Genomic DNA, 19,816 nt, shown 5'->3' on the forward strand with positions numbered 1-19,816 from the left:
AAACCACAGCTAAATGCAGCACTAACCTTTGATGATCTTCATCAGATGACACTCCTAGGACATTATGTTATACAATACATGCATGTTTTGTTCAATCAAGTTCATATTTATATGAAAAACCAGCTTTTTACATTAGCATGTGATGTTCAGAACTAGCATACCCACCGAAAACTTCCGGTGAATTTACTAAATTACTCATGAATAACGTTCACAAAATACAAAATTATTTTAAGAATTATAGATACAGAACTCCTTTATGCAATCGCGGTTTCAGATTTTAAAATAGCTTTTCGGCGAAAGCACATTTTGCAATATTCTGAGTACATAGCCCGGCCATCACGGCTAGCTAATTTGACACCCACCAAGTTTGGCCCTCACCAAACTCAGATTTACTATAAGAAAAATTGGATTACCTTTGCTGTTCTTCGTCAGAATGCACTCCCAGGACTTCTACTTCAACAACAAATGTTGTTTTGGTTCCAAATAATCCATAGTTATATCCAAATAGCTCCGTTTTGTTCGTGGGTTCCAGTCACTATCCGAAGGGTGAAGCGCGAGCGCATTTCGTGACAAAAAATGTCAAAATATTCCATTACCGTACTTCGAAGCATGTCAAACGCTGTTTAAAATACATTTTTATGCTATTTTTCTCGTAAAATAGAGATAATATTCCAACCGGGCGACGTTGTATTCATTCAAAGGCTGAAAGAAAAAAATGGAGTCGTCTCGTGGATGCGCATCTCCAGTGTCACTGTTCCCAGCCTGACCACTCACAAAAACTCCTGCTGTTTTTCGCCCAGAGACTGCAGACACCCCATTACACTTTCTGGCACCTTCTGAGAGCCAATGGAAGCCTTAGAAAATGTCACGTTAAAGCACAGATGCTGTATTTTCGATAGAGATGCCACAGAAGGAGAACAAATTGTCAGACAGGGCACTTCCCATATAGAATCTTCTCAGGTTTTGGCCTGCCATATGAGTTCTGTTATACTCACAGACACCATTCAAACAGTTTAAGAAACTTTAGGGTGTTTTCTATCCAAATCTACAAATTATATGCATATTCTAGTTTCTGGGCAGGAGTAGTAACCAGATAAAATCGGGTACGTTTTTTATCCGGCTGTGAAAATACTGCCCCCTATCCCAAACAGGTTTTAAGAACACATTCTTATTTTCAATGATGGCCTAGGAACGGTGGGTTAACTGCCTTGTTCAGGGGCAGAACAACAGATTTTTACCTTGTCAGCTTGGGGATTCAATCTTGCAACCTTACGGTTAACTAGTCCAACGCTCTGACCACCTGCTTTACATTGCACTCCACGAGGAGTCTGCCTGTTACGCGAATGCAGTAAGAAGCTAAGGTAAGTTGCTAGCTAGCATTAACTTATCTTATAAAAAAACAATCAATCATAATCACTAGTTAACTACACATGGTTGATGATATTACTAGTTTATCTAGCCTGTCCTGCGTTGTATATAATCGATGCGGTGCGCATTCGCGAAAAAGGACTGTCGTTGCTCCAACTTGTACCTAACCATAAACATCAATGTCTTTCTTAAAATCAATACACAAGTATATATTTTTAAACCTGCATATTTAGTTAATATTGCCTGCTAAAATGAATTTCTTTTAACTAGGGAAAATGTGTCACCTCTGCAACAGAGTCAGGGTATATGCAGCAGTTTGGGCCGCCTGGTTCGTTGCAAACTGTGTGAATAACTGGATATCATAAGGTGAATGGACCAATTTGTAAGTCGCTCTGGATAAGAGCATCTGCTAAATGACGTAAATGTAATGTAAAAATGAATTTCTTCCTAACAAAGACAGCCAACTTCGCCAAACGGGGGATGATTTAACAAAAGCGCATTTGCGAAAAAAGCACAATCGTTGCACGACTGTACCTAACCATAAACATCAATGAGTTTCTTAAAATCAATACACAGAAGTATATATTTTTAAACCTGCATATTTAGCTAAAAGAAATCCAGGTTAGCAGGCAATATTAACCAGGTGAAATTGTGTCACTTCTCTTCCGTTCATTGCACGCAGAGTCAGGGTATATGGAACAGTTTGGGCCGCCTGGCTCATTGCGAACTAATTTGCCAGAATTTTACATAATTATGACATAACATTGAAGGTTGTGCAATGTAACAGGAATATTTAGACTTATGGATGCCACCCGTTAGATAAAATACGGAACGGTTCCGTATTTCACAGAAAGAATAAACATGATAGTTTCCGGATTTGACCATATTAATGACCTAAGGCTTGTGTTTCTGTGTGTTATTATGTTATAATTAAGTCTATGATTTGATAGAGCAGTCTGACTGAGCGATGGTAGGCAGCAGCAGGCTCGTAAGCGTTCATTCAAACAGCACTTTCGTGCGTTTTGCCAGCAGCTCTTCGCAATGCATTGCGCTGTTTATGACTTCAAGCCTATCAACTCCCAAGATTAGGCTGGTGTAACCGATATGAAATGGCTAGCTAGTTAGCGGGTGCGCGCTAATAGCGTTTCAAACGTCACTCGCTCTGAGACTTGGAGTAGTTGTTTCCCTTGCTCTACATGGGTAACGCTGCTTCGAGGGTTGCTGTTGTCGATGTGTTCCTGGTTTGAGCCCAGGTAGGAGCGAGGAGAGGGACAGAAGCTATACTGTTACACTGGCAATACTAAAGTGCCTATAAGAACATCCAATAGTCAAAGGTATATGAAATACAAATCGTATAGAGAGAAATAGTCCTATAATTCCTATAATAACTACAACCTAAAACTTCTTACCTGGGAATATCGAAGACTGATGTTAAAAGGAACCACCAGCTTTCATATGTTCTCATGTTCTGAGCAAGGAACTTAAATGTTAGCTTTTTTACATGGCACATATTGCACTTTTACTTTCTTCTCCAACACTTTGTTTTTGCATTATTTAAACCAAATTGAACATGTTTCATTATTTATTTGAGGCTAAATTGATTTTATTGATGTATTATATTAAGTTAAATAAGTGTTCATTCAGTATTGTTGTAATTGTCATTATTACAAATAAATAAAATCGGCCGATTAATCGGCAGCGGCGGTTTTTGGTCCCCCAATAATCGGTATCGGCGTTGAAAAATCATAATCGGTCAACCTCTATTATGGACTACAGGAAAAGGAGGATCAAGCACACCCCCTTCTCATCGACGAGGCTGTAGTGGAGCAGGTTAACAGCTTCAAGTTCCTTGGCGTCCACATCACCAACAAACTAACATGGTCCAAGCACACCAAGACAGTCGTGAAGAGGGCACGACAAAACCTATTCCCCCTCAGGAGACTGAAAAGACTTGGCATGGGTCCTCAGATCCTCAAAAGGTTCTACAGCTGCACCATCGAGAGCATCCAGATGGGTTGCATCACTGCCTGTTATGGCAACTGCTCGGCCTCCGACCGCAAGGCACTACAGAGGGTAGTGCGTACGGTCCAGTACATCTCCGAGGCCAAGCTTCCTGCCATCCAGGACCTCTATACCAGGCGGTGTCAGAGGAAGGCCCTAAAAATGGTCAAAGACTCCAGCCACCCTAGTCATAGACTGCTCTCTCTGCTACCGCACGGCAAGCGGTACCGTGGTGCCAAGTCTAGGTGCAAGAGGCTTTTAAACAGCTTCTACCCCCAAGCCATAAGACTCCTGAACATCTAATCAAATGGCTACCCAAACTATTTGCATTGCATCCCCCCCCTTCTATGCTGCTGCTACTCTCTGTTATTATCTATGCATAGTCACTTTAATAACTCTACCTACATGTACATATTACCTCAATTAACCAGTGCCCCCGCACATTGACTCTGTCACCGTTACCCCCTGTATATTTTGCCTCGCTATTGTTATTGTACCGCTGCGCTTTAATCATTTCTTACTTTTTCTTAAAATTGCGTTGTTGTTTAAGGGCTTTTAAGTAAGCATTTCACTGTAAGGTTGTATTCGGCGTGTGACAAATCAAATTTGATTCGATTTTCTCCCACTGGGCTTCCTCTCACCACCATTTATACATCCGGTGAAATATCTGGCTCATTGTTCCATCCTTGCTAGTAGTAGTACGTGAGGAGGATGCAGACGTTTTGTTTAGCTTGCTAGCTATCTCTGTGTAATATGAATGACGCCGTATGATAACGTTACTGTACTTTTACATTCGTCTGAGAAGGGTAAAAGTACACTTTTGCCATGCTCAAGTTATTTGATGAAGGAAATGTTAGCAGTAGCTCCACCACCGGCTGTTGTCTTGCAGCTAAAATTCATGAGTGTATAGACAAATAAATAAACCATTTAAAATGTCTGTACATGCTTGTGAATGGTTGCATTAGTCGAGAGTGTAATATGCGAGATGAAAAGTTGCTTGCGTAGTTTGCATGTTTACTGGCTAAAGGCCATGATGATATTCATGGAAGATTTAACCCGTAGAGCTGGAACAGCAGGTCACTATGTTCCCGATCCCCTCTCTCAGCATGGGACATTCCGTTGCTAATGGAAATGGAAATGTTAATGTACATGTAATGTCATTTGAAATGACATTGTTTTCAACGCTCTTCAGTCTGAATAAGCCCCTAGTTGCCCTGCTATCTACTACTAAAACAAAACCCTGTGGCTTTCCTCTCATGTCTTTTGACCTTCATGTCAGATCACAGCAAAAAGAGTTTAATGACTCTCCCATCCAATCAACTGCGTAAACACTGCATGAACAGCCAATCATCACTGCTCACACTGACAAGGCCCAGGCTATTATTGGACCACTTTCATTTACCCAATCAAAGCCCAGAGCTGGCATTACCATGCAAATGACTTGGGCAATCTTCTGCCTTTACTTGATAAGATCATAGTGTGTTATAAAAAGAACATCCCTCTTCCTGATTTCCTGGCACAATGAGTTAGCTTAATGAGTTGCGAAGCACATACACACACACACACACATACATACATACATACATACATACATACATACATACATACATACATACATACATACATACATACATACATACATACATACATACATACATACATACATACATACATACATACATACATACATACATACATACATACATACATACATACATATACATATATATATGAATAAATAAATAGTAATTATGGCAGGGAGCATCTTAAGAGAAAAAAAATGCCTAGGTTTTCAATTCCGATCTGTGAGTCTATAGTGCACGCACACGCACACACACACACACACACACTATGAGAACCGTGATGAAACATTGACATTACTGGGATGGCTTAGCTTAACTACATATCACATTTCATCTTTGTCCTGAGGCAAAACTGTAGTTGCGTAACCCTGAAATTATTTATTTACATTTTTTACATTTTAGTCATTTAGCAGACGCTCTTATCCAGAGCGACTAACAGTAGTGAATACATTTCATACATTCTCCCCCCCATACTGGTCCCCCGTGGGAATCGAACCCACAACCCTGGCGTTGCAAACACCATGCTCTACCAACTGAGCCACACGGGACACATGTTATCGCAAATGAGTCTAAAATACCCTATTTTAGGCCTATAGTGGCTGACTGTGTTGAGCAAATAAAGAGGTTGTTGCTCTGCTTGCCTATTCTATAATGGTTGAGTTTTGATTGAATACAACCATAGCATTCGTGGTTGCTAGAAAATGACACCTTCCCTTAACAAGGAGACCTAATAACAACACTTATATTAGGCCTATATATTTTATTATTTTATGTGGAAACCACGTGCAAAAGCTAAATTTACAATGCACTAAAATGATCATTTAATACGACAACTTGTACACCTCCCATCACGCTGAGAAGAAGCAGCTTTTCATTAGCCGTGGTCAACTACACTGCGGAGTCATCTTTGCGGCTTACCCTGAACATTCAGTCTGTGATACGCTTTTTCCATCTCTGCAGCTAGACTACGTTTCAGTCAGAAAGACCTCACTGTTGCGTTGCCAGCTTTTCTCCCAAGCAAGAGGCTTGCATCCCAAATGGCACCCTACGCCCTTTGTAGTGCACTACTTTTGAACCAAGGATCATAAGGGCTCTGGTCAAAAAAGCAGTGCATTTTGTATGAAATAGGGGCCCTTGTCAAAAGTAGTTCAGTACATAGGGAATAGGGTACACCACCAATGTCTTTGGCATAGCTGAGTAAGTCAAAACAATTCAGACAAATGGTAGTTGTGTCTATGACCTTTGCAGAGGGTGCCTTAGCGACAGGATATTCATCCCTCTTACAACGACGACATAGTCATTTGGCAGACACACACACTTTATCCAAAGCAAGTTAATGCATGCATCAAAATAAAGAGGCTGAAACAACAAGATCTTGAAAAAGAGATAGAGGTAGTATATCAACCAAGATAAACCAAGGGAAGACATTTTGTTTTAAAATACAAAAAAACGGTAAAACCTTTTCAAATTTGAGTCTCAGTACCACTGTGTTGGGATAGTCTCATAATGCCTAAGATGTTGGACTTGGGCCTCCTCTCTCATACTGACACTGGCAGGCTGTGTGTGTGTGTGTGTGTGTGTGTGTGTGTGTGTGTGTGTGTGTGTGTGTGTGTGTGTGTGTGTGTGTGTTTTTACTATCTTTGTGTGGACCAGAAGTCCTCACAAGCATAGTAAAATAAGGAAAATTCAGACAAGTGGAGACATTTTGCCAGTCCCAAAAAGGAAAAAGTATATTTTAGGCTTAGGGGTTAGGTTTAGGGAAAATAGGATTTTGAACGGGAATCAGTTGTTTGGTCCCCACATTAAAGCTGTGTGCATGTGCTGATTGGTATGTCCGGTGCTATGGCAGTAATGTGGCCCTGATGCCATCCCAGGCCTTGCCGTCCGCCCGCAGACAGCCAACATATTATCTAGCCCTGATAAGCAGACTAACTGCTGAGTCAGAGGAGGGAGTGGTAAGGATAAGGACAGACAGAAAGAGAAAAGGGTTGCTTTAACATCCTACACTGTGCAATGATGCTCTGTGTGCCTCTTCTATTAACGTTCCAATGCATCACTAATGCTAGCTGAGCTAAACTTACAATGCCAATCCTTTTCATTTACCTTCATTTAAAAATCAGGGAGTCGCCATTGAGCCCGGTGTCTCTTACGAGGTAGCCCTGCGTGTACAATTTCATAAAAATACATCAACAATCAAATAAAATACAGCGCAACACATATTGGACAAACATAAATACACCCAAAAACGTCAACAAAAACAAACACATTCTTCATGATAAGAATCCTCTGTTCACTGCCTGAACTGCCCTAGGGACACTAAAGTATCTATTCAAAATGTATTTTGGAGATCATTCCGAACATGTCGTTGGATTGGACATTTTGAATATTGAGACATTAAATAAATGACAGAGAAGAAGCATAGAATAGTGAAAGAGACTGGTTTTTATGTCAGTAGTTAATGGTTCTCTGTTGAAAGACAGATGGCTGTGGAATGTGTTGGGTGGACGGGAGGAGAGTAACGTGTTGAGATAGGGGAGGCAGATGGACATCTGGGGATTAGGTGAAGGAGGGGTTGAGGTCAGGAGGTGAGGTCAGATCCCCTGAAGGGAGTAATAAGGGTTTAGTATCCTGTTACTCTTTTCCTGTAGAACCATAAGATGTAAGGATTGGAGAGAAGGAGTGTCTTAGGTGGGATATATATATATATATATATATATCTGTGATGGGAGAAATGTTGGGTTGTCTGAATTACAGCTGTACAGAACCTTCGGGAAGAATTAAACTTGGTTAAAGCTTGTCTAGTGTCTGTGAGTTATTTACTCTGAAAAATAAGAACCTGACAAATGGCGTTGTCGGCAGGATTCACCATAGAGTGTAGATCAGTGTCACCATAGAGTCCAGATCAGTGGAGCAGAGCTGGCAACAAACAAGGTAGGCTAGTTCCTATATCTAATATAAGTGAAGGGTAGGTTCCATATAGGATAGGTCCCTAGTGAGGATATTCCCCTGCGAGATCTGCAAAAAGGACAAAAGTCACAGTTAGTGAGTTTTTTGTTTAAGACGAGAGTTCTAGAAGACGGTGAGTTAAAAAACAAAAAAGATAGGATATTCGAACACTTTGATTTACATGTAGTAGCAGTATCAATACGGAGAGAGGTTGGTTTATGCCCTATGGGGAGAGGGCACGATGAGAGATGAGGTGGGTTATCAATAATAGTGATATTTGAGGAAGTACTGGAATAGGACATAAAGTCCTGTCCGTATTCTCCAGTAATAAATTCGCAGACGCTATGGCATCGGTTCTAATACAAAGTATTAAGTGCCGTGACCAATTAATTATTACCCGGGGAAGTGTGGAGTGCTATCTTAGAACATAGTTAATAAAAGGTGTGTATTATAGACGGGAGTGAAGAAATCTAAAATACCCTGAACACGGTCGGGAGTGTTTAGAGAATAATAACTATTGATAGGGCGACAAACGGACCAGTTGGCAGAGTTTAATAAAGCCATGGAAGCACTGAAAGAAGCGCATGAGCATTCTACCAATTCGGCCAGAAAACTAAAGGCTGACTTACTTAACTCTGTAGATACCAAAGGAGTCTCCAGAGTTCTCAAACCCGTTCACAGGGTTGGTTAACTTGTCATTTTAAATCTTAACAGTGAAGTTAGGTAAGTCGGAAGCTTGTAAACAAAAAGAGTAATGACGTGATCGACGTAACCTCAAAGAAGTCCAGCCAAACTTTTGGTGAAGAATACAGTGATGAGTAATTAAACTGTCTCTGCGATAAAACAAAGAGCGCTATGAAAAACGACATCCAGGGGTTTAAAAGTAGAGGCAGGTGTACTTTGATAAATAGTTTCACCCTAATTAAGAACAGGTTGAAAGGTTGACGGCACAATCTGCTTCCTGCCGACTTAAGAGGCAATATCTGTGTCTGTAAAAATAGCCCACTTTAAGTCTTAGTTTAACAAGCTCATTCGTATGTTTTATAAACTAGAAATCATTATAGAACATCCGATGAGTGAGGAAGTAATCCACCTAAGTGAGAAAATCTTACTTACAAACAAACCCTAAACTGAACCACCTCAATAAAGTGTGCCAGCTATTCTCATATTCCCTATTCCACCTGAATAAATGAAGTGTAATGACCATGCCTTGCTGAAGCTGCCCCAAACACAATAGGCCAGGTGGTTTGAGCCTAAGTGATACTGGTCCAGATTGTCTCCTATTGGACAGATGTTGCTGTCCAAGCCACCCTTCAGCCTGACTGGCCAATGAGCATGCTGAGGCACTGAGTGACATGGAGACAGCAGCCAATAGGCACGCTTCAGGCACAGAGTTATGGAGACGGCAGCAAGGCCACATCTGGAGGACTGGACGTCCACAGAGAATCACACCATCAAAAGAGAGAGACAGCGTGTGTGGATGGACAGGGAGAGCTAGAGGGGGAGAGAGAGGGAAAGAGAGAGAGCCAGAGAAGAGGGTAAGAGAGAGAGGGAGAGGGAAAGAGAAAGGAGGATAAGAGAGAGCGTCATACCATCCATGTCAGGGTCACTGTTCAGTTTACCCTCAGAGTTCAGCCATGCATCAGTAACACTGACACAGCTGTCTGAATGGGGAGAGAGACCAAAGCACCCAGCAGCCTTCATCAGCTGTGAGTTATCCACAAGGGTCCGGGCAAACACACATGGAGTTATGGACACAAACATCACAAAATTAAAGTCAAACAATGTGATGCCTCCTGACTGTTTGGCAGGAAAACCAGGTTCCAAACCTGGTCGGTATGTGGCACCAGCAACAGCTTCTGTATATTGGCTCACTTACCCACAAGGGTCCAGATAAACACAAACTCACACATGGATATCACAGCCACTAAGAATATACTGTAAAGCTAAACCTGTACAGTATATTGTCTGACTCACTTGCAACAGTAAAGAGCTACTGTAGGTATATACATGAAAGGTTTAGAGTAGGCCTCTCTCATCAAACTCACTGTTTCTGGGTGAGCTCATACTGCTAACAGTAAAGCAACAGTAGGCCTCTATCATCAAACTCACTGTTTCTGGGTGAGCTCATACTGCTAACAGTAAAGCAACAGTAGGCCTCTATCATCAAACTCACTGTTTCTGGGTGAGCTCATACTGCTAACAGTAAAGCAACAGTAGGCCTCTATCATCAGACTCACTGTTGTTTGTGGGTAAGCCCGTAGGGGTGTGCCGAGTAGTTGGACAAAACAAGCATCTTAACAGATATAGGCAATTTTCCTACGATTATGATCCAAGTATTTTTTGTAAAAAAAATATTTTTCCGGGTGGCAGCGCGCAACTTTCAATCAAGTGCACGGTGCTACATGGTCTAAATAACTCAACTGGCTAGTTAGCCTGTCTGTAAATAGAAAGGCGGGCTGTACGTTGATCCTGCTGCACTGATTCAATAGAGTGAAGCTGTATTTCTCCGTCCACATGCTTCACTTGCATGTTGTTTTCGGTCTGATCATTTAGATCGCTGCTGCCTCCTGTTCGCCTACTACTATGATCAATCAAATGGTGAGGATGTTTGCTAGCTAGCAAGCATAATATCTGACAAGCAGGCCGAGGGTAAGGAAAAAATATGAACCGCCCATGCACATTCTGAGTAACAGCAAACTTTTCTTCCCGGCCCGCTGCAAGTTGAGGGAGGGACGGACAGACGGACAGACACTAGCCTTTTTGGTCTGTAAACCTGCAGGGAGATGAGGTATTTTGCCAACATCTACTTAGGAATATAAAAACAATTCTGTTTTTTACGATCACGAGTATCATCTGATCCAACTATCAACTGCCAATTTACGGATACGATTACAAGTATGGCCAGATTGGCACACCCCTATCCTACTGGTAGCAACAGAACAGCTACACAAGGCCTATATAGTAAAGGTAAACCGCCATATTGTCTGACTCACTGTTGTTTGTGGGTGAGCTCCTCCTCCTTGCTGACCAGGTCCTGCTTGAGGTTGGCCAGCATCTCCACGGAAACATCCACCTGGCGGGAGAGCTCCGATGCCTTGTCCTCCAGGTCCTGTTTCTCCTGGCCCAGCCGCTCACTCTCATGCTTGGCCCGCTCCAGCTCGCCGCTCTTCCTCTCCAGCTCTGTCTGCAGCCTGCCTACGCGTGCAGCTATCTTCTGCTCCACCTGCAATGGAGGAGGGATTTTGGTTCCAGTCCAGTGGTGGGGATGGGAAGTACTTTTTATTTTAGTTTGTTGGCACATATGTAAAATACAGAAGATAAAAATATTCTGAAAAAAGGGGAGAAAATACAAAAAATATATACTTTTTTAAACTTTTCTCTTCCAAAGAAGGGTAGTGATGGGAAGAAATGAAATAAATCAGTGTTTCCCAAACCTCTTCTTGAGTATTCTCATATTAGTATTCCACATATTAGCATTCCAGAACAAGCCCGAGTCAATTAATGAGCTTAGTGGGCTTGGTGATAAATTCACCAAATGAATTAGGTGTGGTAGTACTGGTATACATTATACATTGAATAATTGGAATGGCTCGGGGTACTCAAGGAGAGGTTTGGGAAAAACTGAAATAAATAAACTTAGATGATTACCATTACCTCCTCTGAGAGTTTCTCCAGCCTCTCGTCCAGCTCCAAACGCTCAAAGGCCCTTGCCTTCAGCCTGGCCAGGCCCTCCTCATAGGCCGCCTCCACCGCGCTCGCCGCCACATTCGCCGCCACTGCCACGGCCGTGCTTTGGTTGCTGTGCGGACTGTGATGGTCACCGGCTGCACTCATGGCTTTCTTCACAAAGATCTCCCCCAGGGGGAACTCTACATTAGGGATGTAACGAGCCGCGGCGTTGGACGTTGTGGACAAACCGCCGAGGTCGTCCGGACAGGGAAGCTCGCGGCACGGGAAGCGCCGCTCCTTGAAGTCCCTGAAGGCGGAAGACCGGAGTTGAAGTCCGTCGAAGGGGTCGTTGTTGCTGCTGCGGTTGCCGCCGGGGACAGAAGGAGCGAGGAGAAGGTCTCCGTCGGCCACCAGGGGGAGTAGCGTAGCGGCGTCACACACGCTGTTGGACTTGGAGAGCACGTAGAGCGTCTCGTAGGTATGGTTGTACTCCAGGTGGGCGCGGAGGGAGGACAACGACCGGAAGCGTTTGTGATCCCCGCAACGAGGACAGCGGTAGGGCAGGTCCAAAGAAGCCATTCCGCGAAAGGCCGGCGGGGGGCCCTCACGCGGCACAGCGGCGCCGACACGCCGCGGGCTTACTACTCACCGAGTACTGGGCGGATCCTCTCATGGCACAAAAATGGTGGTGGTGAGAGGAAGAGGGATGTCTGAGGGAGGCGAGAACTAGACCAAAGGCCATTCACGCCATCACACATACTGGAAGTCTGACACACACAAACCCGCAGATTCTTCTTAGGTTGTTGATTTGTTCCTCGTCACCGTTACTTCTGCCTCACCATGACCTTTGACCCTGAAAGAAACAGCGAAAGAGAGTTTAGACATAATTTGCATTTCTTACAGTTGAATAAGTCGGAAGTTTACATACACTTAGGTTGGAGTCATTAAAACTCGTTCAACCACTCCACAAATTTCTTGTTAACAAACTATAGTTTTGACAAGTCAGAAATGGAACGTGCTCAATGGGATTGAGATTCGGGCTCTTTGCTGGCCTTGGCAGAACACTGACATTCCTGTCTTGAAGGAAATTACACACAGAACGAGCAGTATGGCTGGTGGCATTGTCATGCTGGAGGGTCATGATGCTGGCCTTCTAGGCAGAGTTCCTCTGTCCAGTGTCTGTGTTCTTTTGCCCATCTCCATCTTTTCTTTTTATTGGCCAGTCTGAGATATGGCTTTTTCTTTGCAACTCTGCCTAGTAGGCCAGCAGCCTCTTCACTGTTGGCGTTGAGACTGGTGTTTTACGGGTACTATTTAATGAAGCTGCCAGTTGAGGACTTGTGAGGCGCCTGTTTCTCAAACTAGACACTCTAATGTACTTGTCCTCTTGCTCAGTTGTGCACCGGGGCCTCCCACTATTTCTATTCTGGTTAGAGACAGTTTGCGCCGTGCTGCGAAGGGTGTAGTACACAGCGTTGTACGAGATCTTCAGTTTCTTGGCAATTTCTCGCATGGAATAGCCTTCGTTTCTCAGAACAAGAATAGACTGACAAGTTTCAGAAGAAAGTGCTTTGTTTCTGGCCATTTTGAGCCTGTAATCGAACCCACAAATGCTGATGCTCCAGATACTTAACTAGTCTAAAGAAGGCCAGTTTTATTGCTTCTTTAAATCAGAACAACAGTTTTCAGCTGTGCTAACTTTATTGCAAAAGGGTTTTGTAATGATCAATTAGCCTTTTAAATTGATAAACTTGGATTAGCTAACACAACCTGCCATTGGAACACAGGAGTGATGGTTGCTGATAATGGGGCTCTGTACCCAGATGTAGATATTCCATTACAAACCAGCCAATTCCAGCTACAATAGTCATTTACAACATTAGCAATGTTTACACTGTATTTCTGATCAATTTGATGGTATTTTAATAGACAAAAGAAATTGCTTTTCTTTCAAAAACAAGTACATTTCTAAGTGACCCCAAACTTTTGAACGGTAGTGTATGTTTTTTCAACAACAGGTTATGGTCAATTATATGAAAGGCTGTACTGAAATCTAACAGTACAGCTCCCACAATCTTCTTATTATCAATTTATGTTAACCAATCATCAGTCATTTGTGTCAGTGCAGTACATGTTGAGTGCCCTTCTCTATAAGCATGCTGAAAGTCTGTTGTTCATTTGTTTAGAAAGAAATAGCATTGTATTTGGTCAAACACATTTTTTTCCAACAGTTTGCTAAGAGCTGGCAGCAAGTTTATAGGTCTGCTGTTAAAACCATTAAAGGCCGCTTTACCACTCTTGGGTAGCGGAATTACTTTGGCTTCCCTCCAGGCCTGAGGACAAAGACTTTCCTCTAGGCTCAGAATAAAGATATGACAGATAGGAGTGGCTATAGAGTGGCTATAGAGTCCGCCACCATCCTCAGTAGCTTTCCATCTAAGTTGGCAATGCCAGGAGGTTTGTCATTATTGATCATAACAATATTTTTTCCACCTCTCCCACACTAACTTCACAAAATCCAAACTTGCACTGCTTTTCTTTCATTATTAGTTTTTCTTTATGCATGAATACAATTTCTCACTGTTCGTTGTTGGCATTTCCTGCCTAAGTTTGCCCAATTTGCCAATTAAGTAATCATTAAAATAATTGGCAACATCAAATGGTTTTGTAAAGAATATGCCATCTGATTCGATGAAAGATAGAGTTGAATTTGTCTTTCTGCCCATTATTGAGAAGGTTTTGTGGAAAGTATTTCTGTCAACCCACAAGACAATCATCACATCGACTGCTAGAGATGGGCATTACGAGTCTTTTCTGTGAGCAGGGTCATTTGGCTCCATTCACCTAAAAGAGCCGTTCATTTGGCTCTCAAACGGCTCTTGGTTCAGTAACGCTTAGAAAGTGAACTAAAACCATGAAAAAAATTGTCAATCTCCAATTTAAAGCCTAAAACAATGAGGCTCTCTTCTCACCAGATGTTAATTCCTCAGTGCAGAAACAATCTTCAGATAATGTTTTATAATTTATCTGCAGATGAGATGTCTGGAGCTCAAACAACAATAGTAAAAGTACGCAAATCAGAGAGTCAAATTAACATCTTTCACGTATGGGATTTGACGTTCACCAAAAAGAGCCGTTCAAAGAGAGCAGTTTGTGAACAAACGACTCATCACTACCGGCTACACACGGAGTGATAGCCAAACGCCCGCACCACACAGACAAAAAGGGGCAATATTGCTGGAAATTAATTGGCAGATAGTGTTAGGTTTGGCTTTTTAAGCCAATAGTGACTAGATAGGTGGGAGCTTGCAGTGTCTGATACTTGTGACATTTGTTTATGACAGTTTGCGGTGGAACACGTGAAAATTGCATGTACTTTGGGAAATATTTGGCGAGCTACGAGCTACTGGTAGCTTGCGATCGACCTGTTGGAGACCCCTGATCTACTGAATCATTGTAGTACAATTCATTTGAGTTTTGTATAGTTAAGATCTAGCTAAAGCGGTGGTCACCAACATTTGAGTCAAGATCGCTTTGAGTAGAAACGCAAACTGAGATCTACCGCACAGATTATTTTTTTTACAGGACAAAAACGTAAGCCTATGCAACATTAACCAACTAGAAACAGCTTTGTGCAGTAAGCCGATAAGCCCAGTACATTATCACTGCATATTGGCTATGCTTGAATTGCCCTGCCATTGTTGTTCTTCTCAGACCATTTTAATTGTAGGTATTGGAGACTGGTAAAAGCATCGGTTGGTCAGTCTGAGGGCAGGGAGGGGAGTAGCGGTGAGGCTACATCTCACCCGACTCACCCTTCCTCTCTCCCTCCCTCCCTCCCTCCCTCCCTCCCTCCGCTGAGAAAAGGGGACACAGCCTTCCAGCTGACGGCGAAACTCAAGTCGCACTGCATTATTTCTGCCTCATGCTTCAATTCATGTTGTTACTCTTATGACCAGAGAAAGTGAAATACTCCTCAATATAAAAAAGACAAGCCTATTATAATAATAATAATAATGATGCAAGCTTATCAGAACCCTGCTCGTTCATTGCAGCTGGTTGAAGTGTGAGTGGAATTAGGGAGAATGTGCATTTTATGGTTTATAAAAGTGTTGACGGTGCTGAATAACAACTTCAACATGAACTTACTCAAACAGCAGCTCTTTGCTGTATTTGTTGAGTCTCTCCCGTCATGGTTTTAAACGTTTTGTAATCTCACAGCATCAACTTTACTTTGCGTTCGAGGCTTCTTTTTACAGTCTATGACTCAAGGAAACTGTGCAGATTCGGTGATCTGAGCTATCCGATTGGCCAGCTGTAGGCCTATAGGTGCAGTCGATTTGCTCTCTGGGCATGCCGGGTAGGCGGAGTTCTACCTTCAGACACATAAAATGGGAACACTTTGCCGTCCTGGCGCCAGGGCTGCAGAATCAAGTGCATCTACTGCAAACACGAAACAAATTTAAAAAAAATAGGAATGAAAAGCTTTGTTTTTTTTTTTTACATAAATGTTTGGTGATCGACTAGGAATGCCTTAGAGATTGACCAGCCGACCATTCACAGGTCTCCTAAATAACAAATCTACATCTCAGCCCACAAAGGGTGCTTGTTTGAGTATGATGTTTGTTGATGTAATGTGCTGCAGAGTCAATGCTGGAAACAAGAACAGGCAGCACAGCCTTGTGTCCCAAATGGCACCCTATAGGTCCTGGTCAAAAGTAGTGCACTATATAGCGAATAGGGTGCCATTTGGGACAAACATAGTTTTAGAGGGGACAACTGACAGGCTGAGCTCATTTTTAGAAACATCTGACATTTCAGTGACAAGGTCGAGACACTGCCGAGGATGTAAATTGCTGCTGAAAGCCCTTCTCTTCCCCTTCAATGCATTGGCTTATCAGTTGAATTATTACCTTTTTGGTTAGCAATAAAATATAGAACGATAGACATCTTTCGATCCTATCATCCCCAAATATAGATCAGAACGATTAAAACGATCAGAATATGATTTTGTTAAAGCTGTTTCACTAGACAAGCCTTATCCAATTCATCTCCATTCAACTAATAGCCTACAGGGCTAATTTGATTATTCCTATACACATCAACATCAATGGATAATGGTTTTATAACAGCTAAGTGAGCCCAGAAACACACAGACCAGATGGACACTGCCCGTTATAACAGACTCAAGTAGTGGAGAGCAGAGGGAAAAAAACTCAAAAACAAACAAATGAAAAACAGAAAAAAAGATACAAATTTAAATAATTTGATAAACAAATTTTTTTTTAAAGTACACTGCTCAAAAAAATAAAGGGAACACTTAAGCAACACAATGTAACTCCAAGTCAATCACACTTCTGTGAAATCAAACTGTCCACTTAGGAAGCAACACTGATTGACAATAAATTTCACATGCTGTTGTGCAAATGGAATAGGCAACAGGTGGATATTATAGGCAATTAGCAAGACACCCCCAATAAAGGAGTGGTTCGGCAGGTGGGGACCACAGACCACTTCTCAGTTCCTATGCTTCCTGGCTGATGTTTTGGTCACTTTTGAATGCTGGCGGTGCTTTCACTCTAGTGGTAGCATGAGACGGAGTCTACAACCCACACAAGTGGCTCAGGTAGTGCAGCTCATCCAGGATGGCACATCAATGTGAGCTGTGGCAAGAAGGTTTGCTGTGTCTGTCAGCGTAGTGTCCAGAGCATGGAGGCGCTACCAGGAGACAGGCCAGTACATCAGGAGACATGGAGGAGGCCGTAGGAGGGCAACAACCCAGCAGCAGGACCGCTACCTCCGCCTTTGTGCAAGGAGGAGCAGGAGAAGCACTGCCAGAGCCCTGCAAAATGACCTCCAGCAGGCCACAAATGTGCATGTGTCTGCTCAAACGGTCAGAAACAGACTCCATGAGGGTGGTATGAGGGCCCAACGTCCACAGGTGGGGATTGTGCTTACAGCCCAACACCGTGCAGGACGTTTGGCATTTGCCAGAGAACACCAAGATTGGCAAATTCGCCACTGGCGCCCTGTGCTCTTCACAGATGAAAGCAGGTTCACACTGAGCACGTGACAGACGTGACAGAGTCTGGAGACGCCGTGGAGAACGTTCTGCTGCCTGCAACATCCACCAGTATGACCGGTTTGGCGGTGGGTCAGTCATGGTGTGGGGTGGCATTTCTTTGGGGGGCCGCACAGCCCTCCATGTGCTCGCCAGAGGTAGCCTGACTGCCATTAGGTACCGAGATGAGATCCTCAGACCCCTTGTGAGACCATATGCTGGTGTGGTTGGCCTTGGGTTCCTCCTAATGCAAGACAATGCTAGACCTCATGTGGCTGGAGTATGTCAGCAGTTCCTGCAAGAGGAAGGCATTGATGCTATGGACTGGCCCGCCCGTTCCCCAGACCTGAATCCAATTGAGCACATCTGGGACATCATGTCTCGCTCCATCCACCAACGCCACGTTGCACCACAGACTGTCCAGGAGTTGGCGGATGCTTTAGTCCAGGTCTGGGAGGAGATCCCACAGGAGACCATCCGCCACCTCATCAGGAGCATGCCCAGGCATTGTAGGGAGGTCATACAGGCACGTGGAGGCCACACACACTACTGAGCCTCATTTTGACTTGTTTTAAGGACATTACATCAAAGTTGGATCAGCCTGTAGTGTGGTTTTCCACTTTAATTTTGAGTGTGACTCCAAATCCAGACCTCCATGGGTTGATAAATTGGATTTCCATTGATTATTTTTGTGTGATTTTGTTGTCAGCACATTCAACTATGTAAAGAAAAAAGTATTTAATAAGATAATTTATTTCATTCAGATCTAGGATGTGTTGTTTAAGTGTTCCCTTTATTTTTTTGAGCAGTATATTTCTCTGCCCCCTTCCCCTGGGCGCATTCCCTTGCGCTATCCCTCACGTTCTCTTGCTCTGTCACTCCCTCACCATCTCTTGCTTCCTCTCTCCCCCTTTGTACGGTGCATTCCGAATGGATAGACATCGGGAGTGGAGAGTTAAACATTGAGCCTATTAAGTCTGTTTACCACCGTCCTCGCTCGCTACATCTTCAGGGCAACCATGCTAAGTCGCTAACAATGAAGTCTAGAGGGTCGACCCAGGCTGCATGTCTGGCATAGTGGACCCGCCTTACCCCTGGCGCCACGGTCAAAGCCTCACAATTCTGCTCACGTTGTGGACACCTCACTCTACCCGTTTTTTTTTTTCTTCTTCCATCTGCCCTTCCCTTCCCTTGCAGGCCTTTGATTCAGGATTCTGCCTGTCAAAGTCATCCCAAAACTAGCCAGGTCCACTTGACAACGACCATAGGATTTGGCCAGACAAAACAAACAGAGCTGGGACCCGGCTTATTCCAGACAACGAGTGTTGATGAACACAGCACCTAAAATGTCAAAAACAATTCTGACCAAGCACGTCAAATCTGATCCCTCTTCCTATTTAAATGAATTCATTTCGGTCTGAATATCAGTCAGTGTGACAACAGCAGGCTACAACAGTACGGTCCATGTTAATGGAATTTAACAGTCCAGTGAGTCCACCCAGCCATCTGCCAATTAGAGTTCGGGCGCAGAGCGCGAGCTGGGCCGCTGCGGTGAACATCACAACGCCGTAGCCCGCCGTCGTCAGGGCAATTAACCTGAAAGTGGCCTCCCGAGTGGCGCAGTGGTCTAAGGCACTGCATTGCAGTGCTAGATGTGCCACTAGAGATTCTGGGTTCGAGTCCAGGCTCTGTCGCAGCCGGCCGCGACCGGAAGGCCCATGGGGCGGTGCACAATTGTCCCAGCGTCGTCCGGGTAAGGGGAGGGTTTGGCCGGCAGGGATATCCTTGTCTCATCGCGCACTAGTGACTCCTGTGGCGGGCTGGGTGCAGTGCACGCTGACACGGTCGCCAGGTGTACGGTGTTTCCTCCGACACATTGGTGCGGCTGGCTTCTGGGTTGGATGGGCGTTGTGTCAAGAAGCAGTGCGGCTTGGTTGGATTGTGTTTCGGAGGACGCATGACTCTTGACCTTTGCCTCTCCCGAGTCTGTACGGGAGTTGCAGCGATGAGACAAGACTGTAACTACTACCAATTGGATACCTCGAAATTGGGGGGAAAAAAATAAGAAAAAAAAACTGAAAGTGATGCCCCTCGCTTAATTGAATCCAATTAATTCTGCATGGCATTTGGTTGGTTTTCCAGCAACTATTGTGGCGTCCCCTGTATCGTCCGATCTAATTAGTGA

At 43.6% G+C, this 19,816-nt stretch overlaps 1 protein-coding gene across 1 annotated transcript in view; it reads right to left on the bottom strand.

Moving 5' to 3' along the window:
• Window positions 1-19,816, bottom strand: part of LOC115202089 (F-box only protein 41) — a 100,159-nt gene that overhangs the window by 54,541 nt on the left and 25,802 nt on the right. The window contains exons 2-3 of the mRNA XM_029765972.1: window positions 11,556-12,423; window positions 10,895-11,124 (exon numbers count right to left, since the gene is read on the bottom strand). Coding sequence (XP_029621832.1) covers window positions 10,895-11,124; window positions 11,556-12,149 — 824 coding nt within the window. The 5' untranslated portion in view covers window positions 12,150-12,423. The remainder of the gene's footprint in view (window positions 1-10,894; window positions 11,125-11,555; window positions 12,424-19,816) is intronic.

This window comes from Salmo trutta, chromosome 11 (genome assembly GCF_901001165.1).
Source record: "Salmo trutta chromosome 11, fSalTru1.1, whole genome shotgun sequence".
Taxonomy (NCBI): domain Eukaryota; kingdom Metazoa; phylum Chordata; class Actinopteri; order Salmoniformes; family Salmonidae; genus Salmo; species Salmo trutta.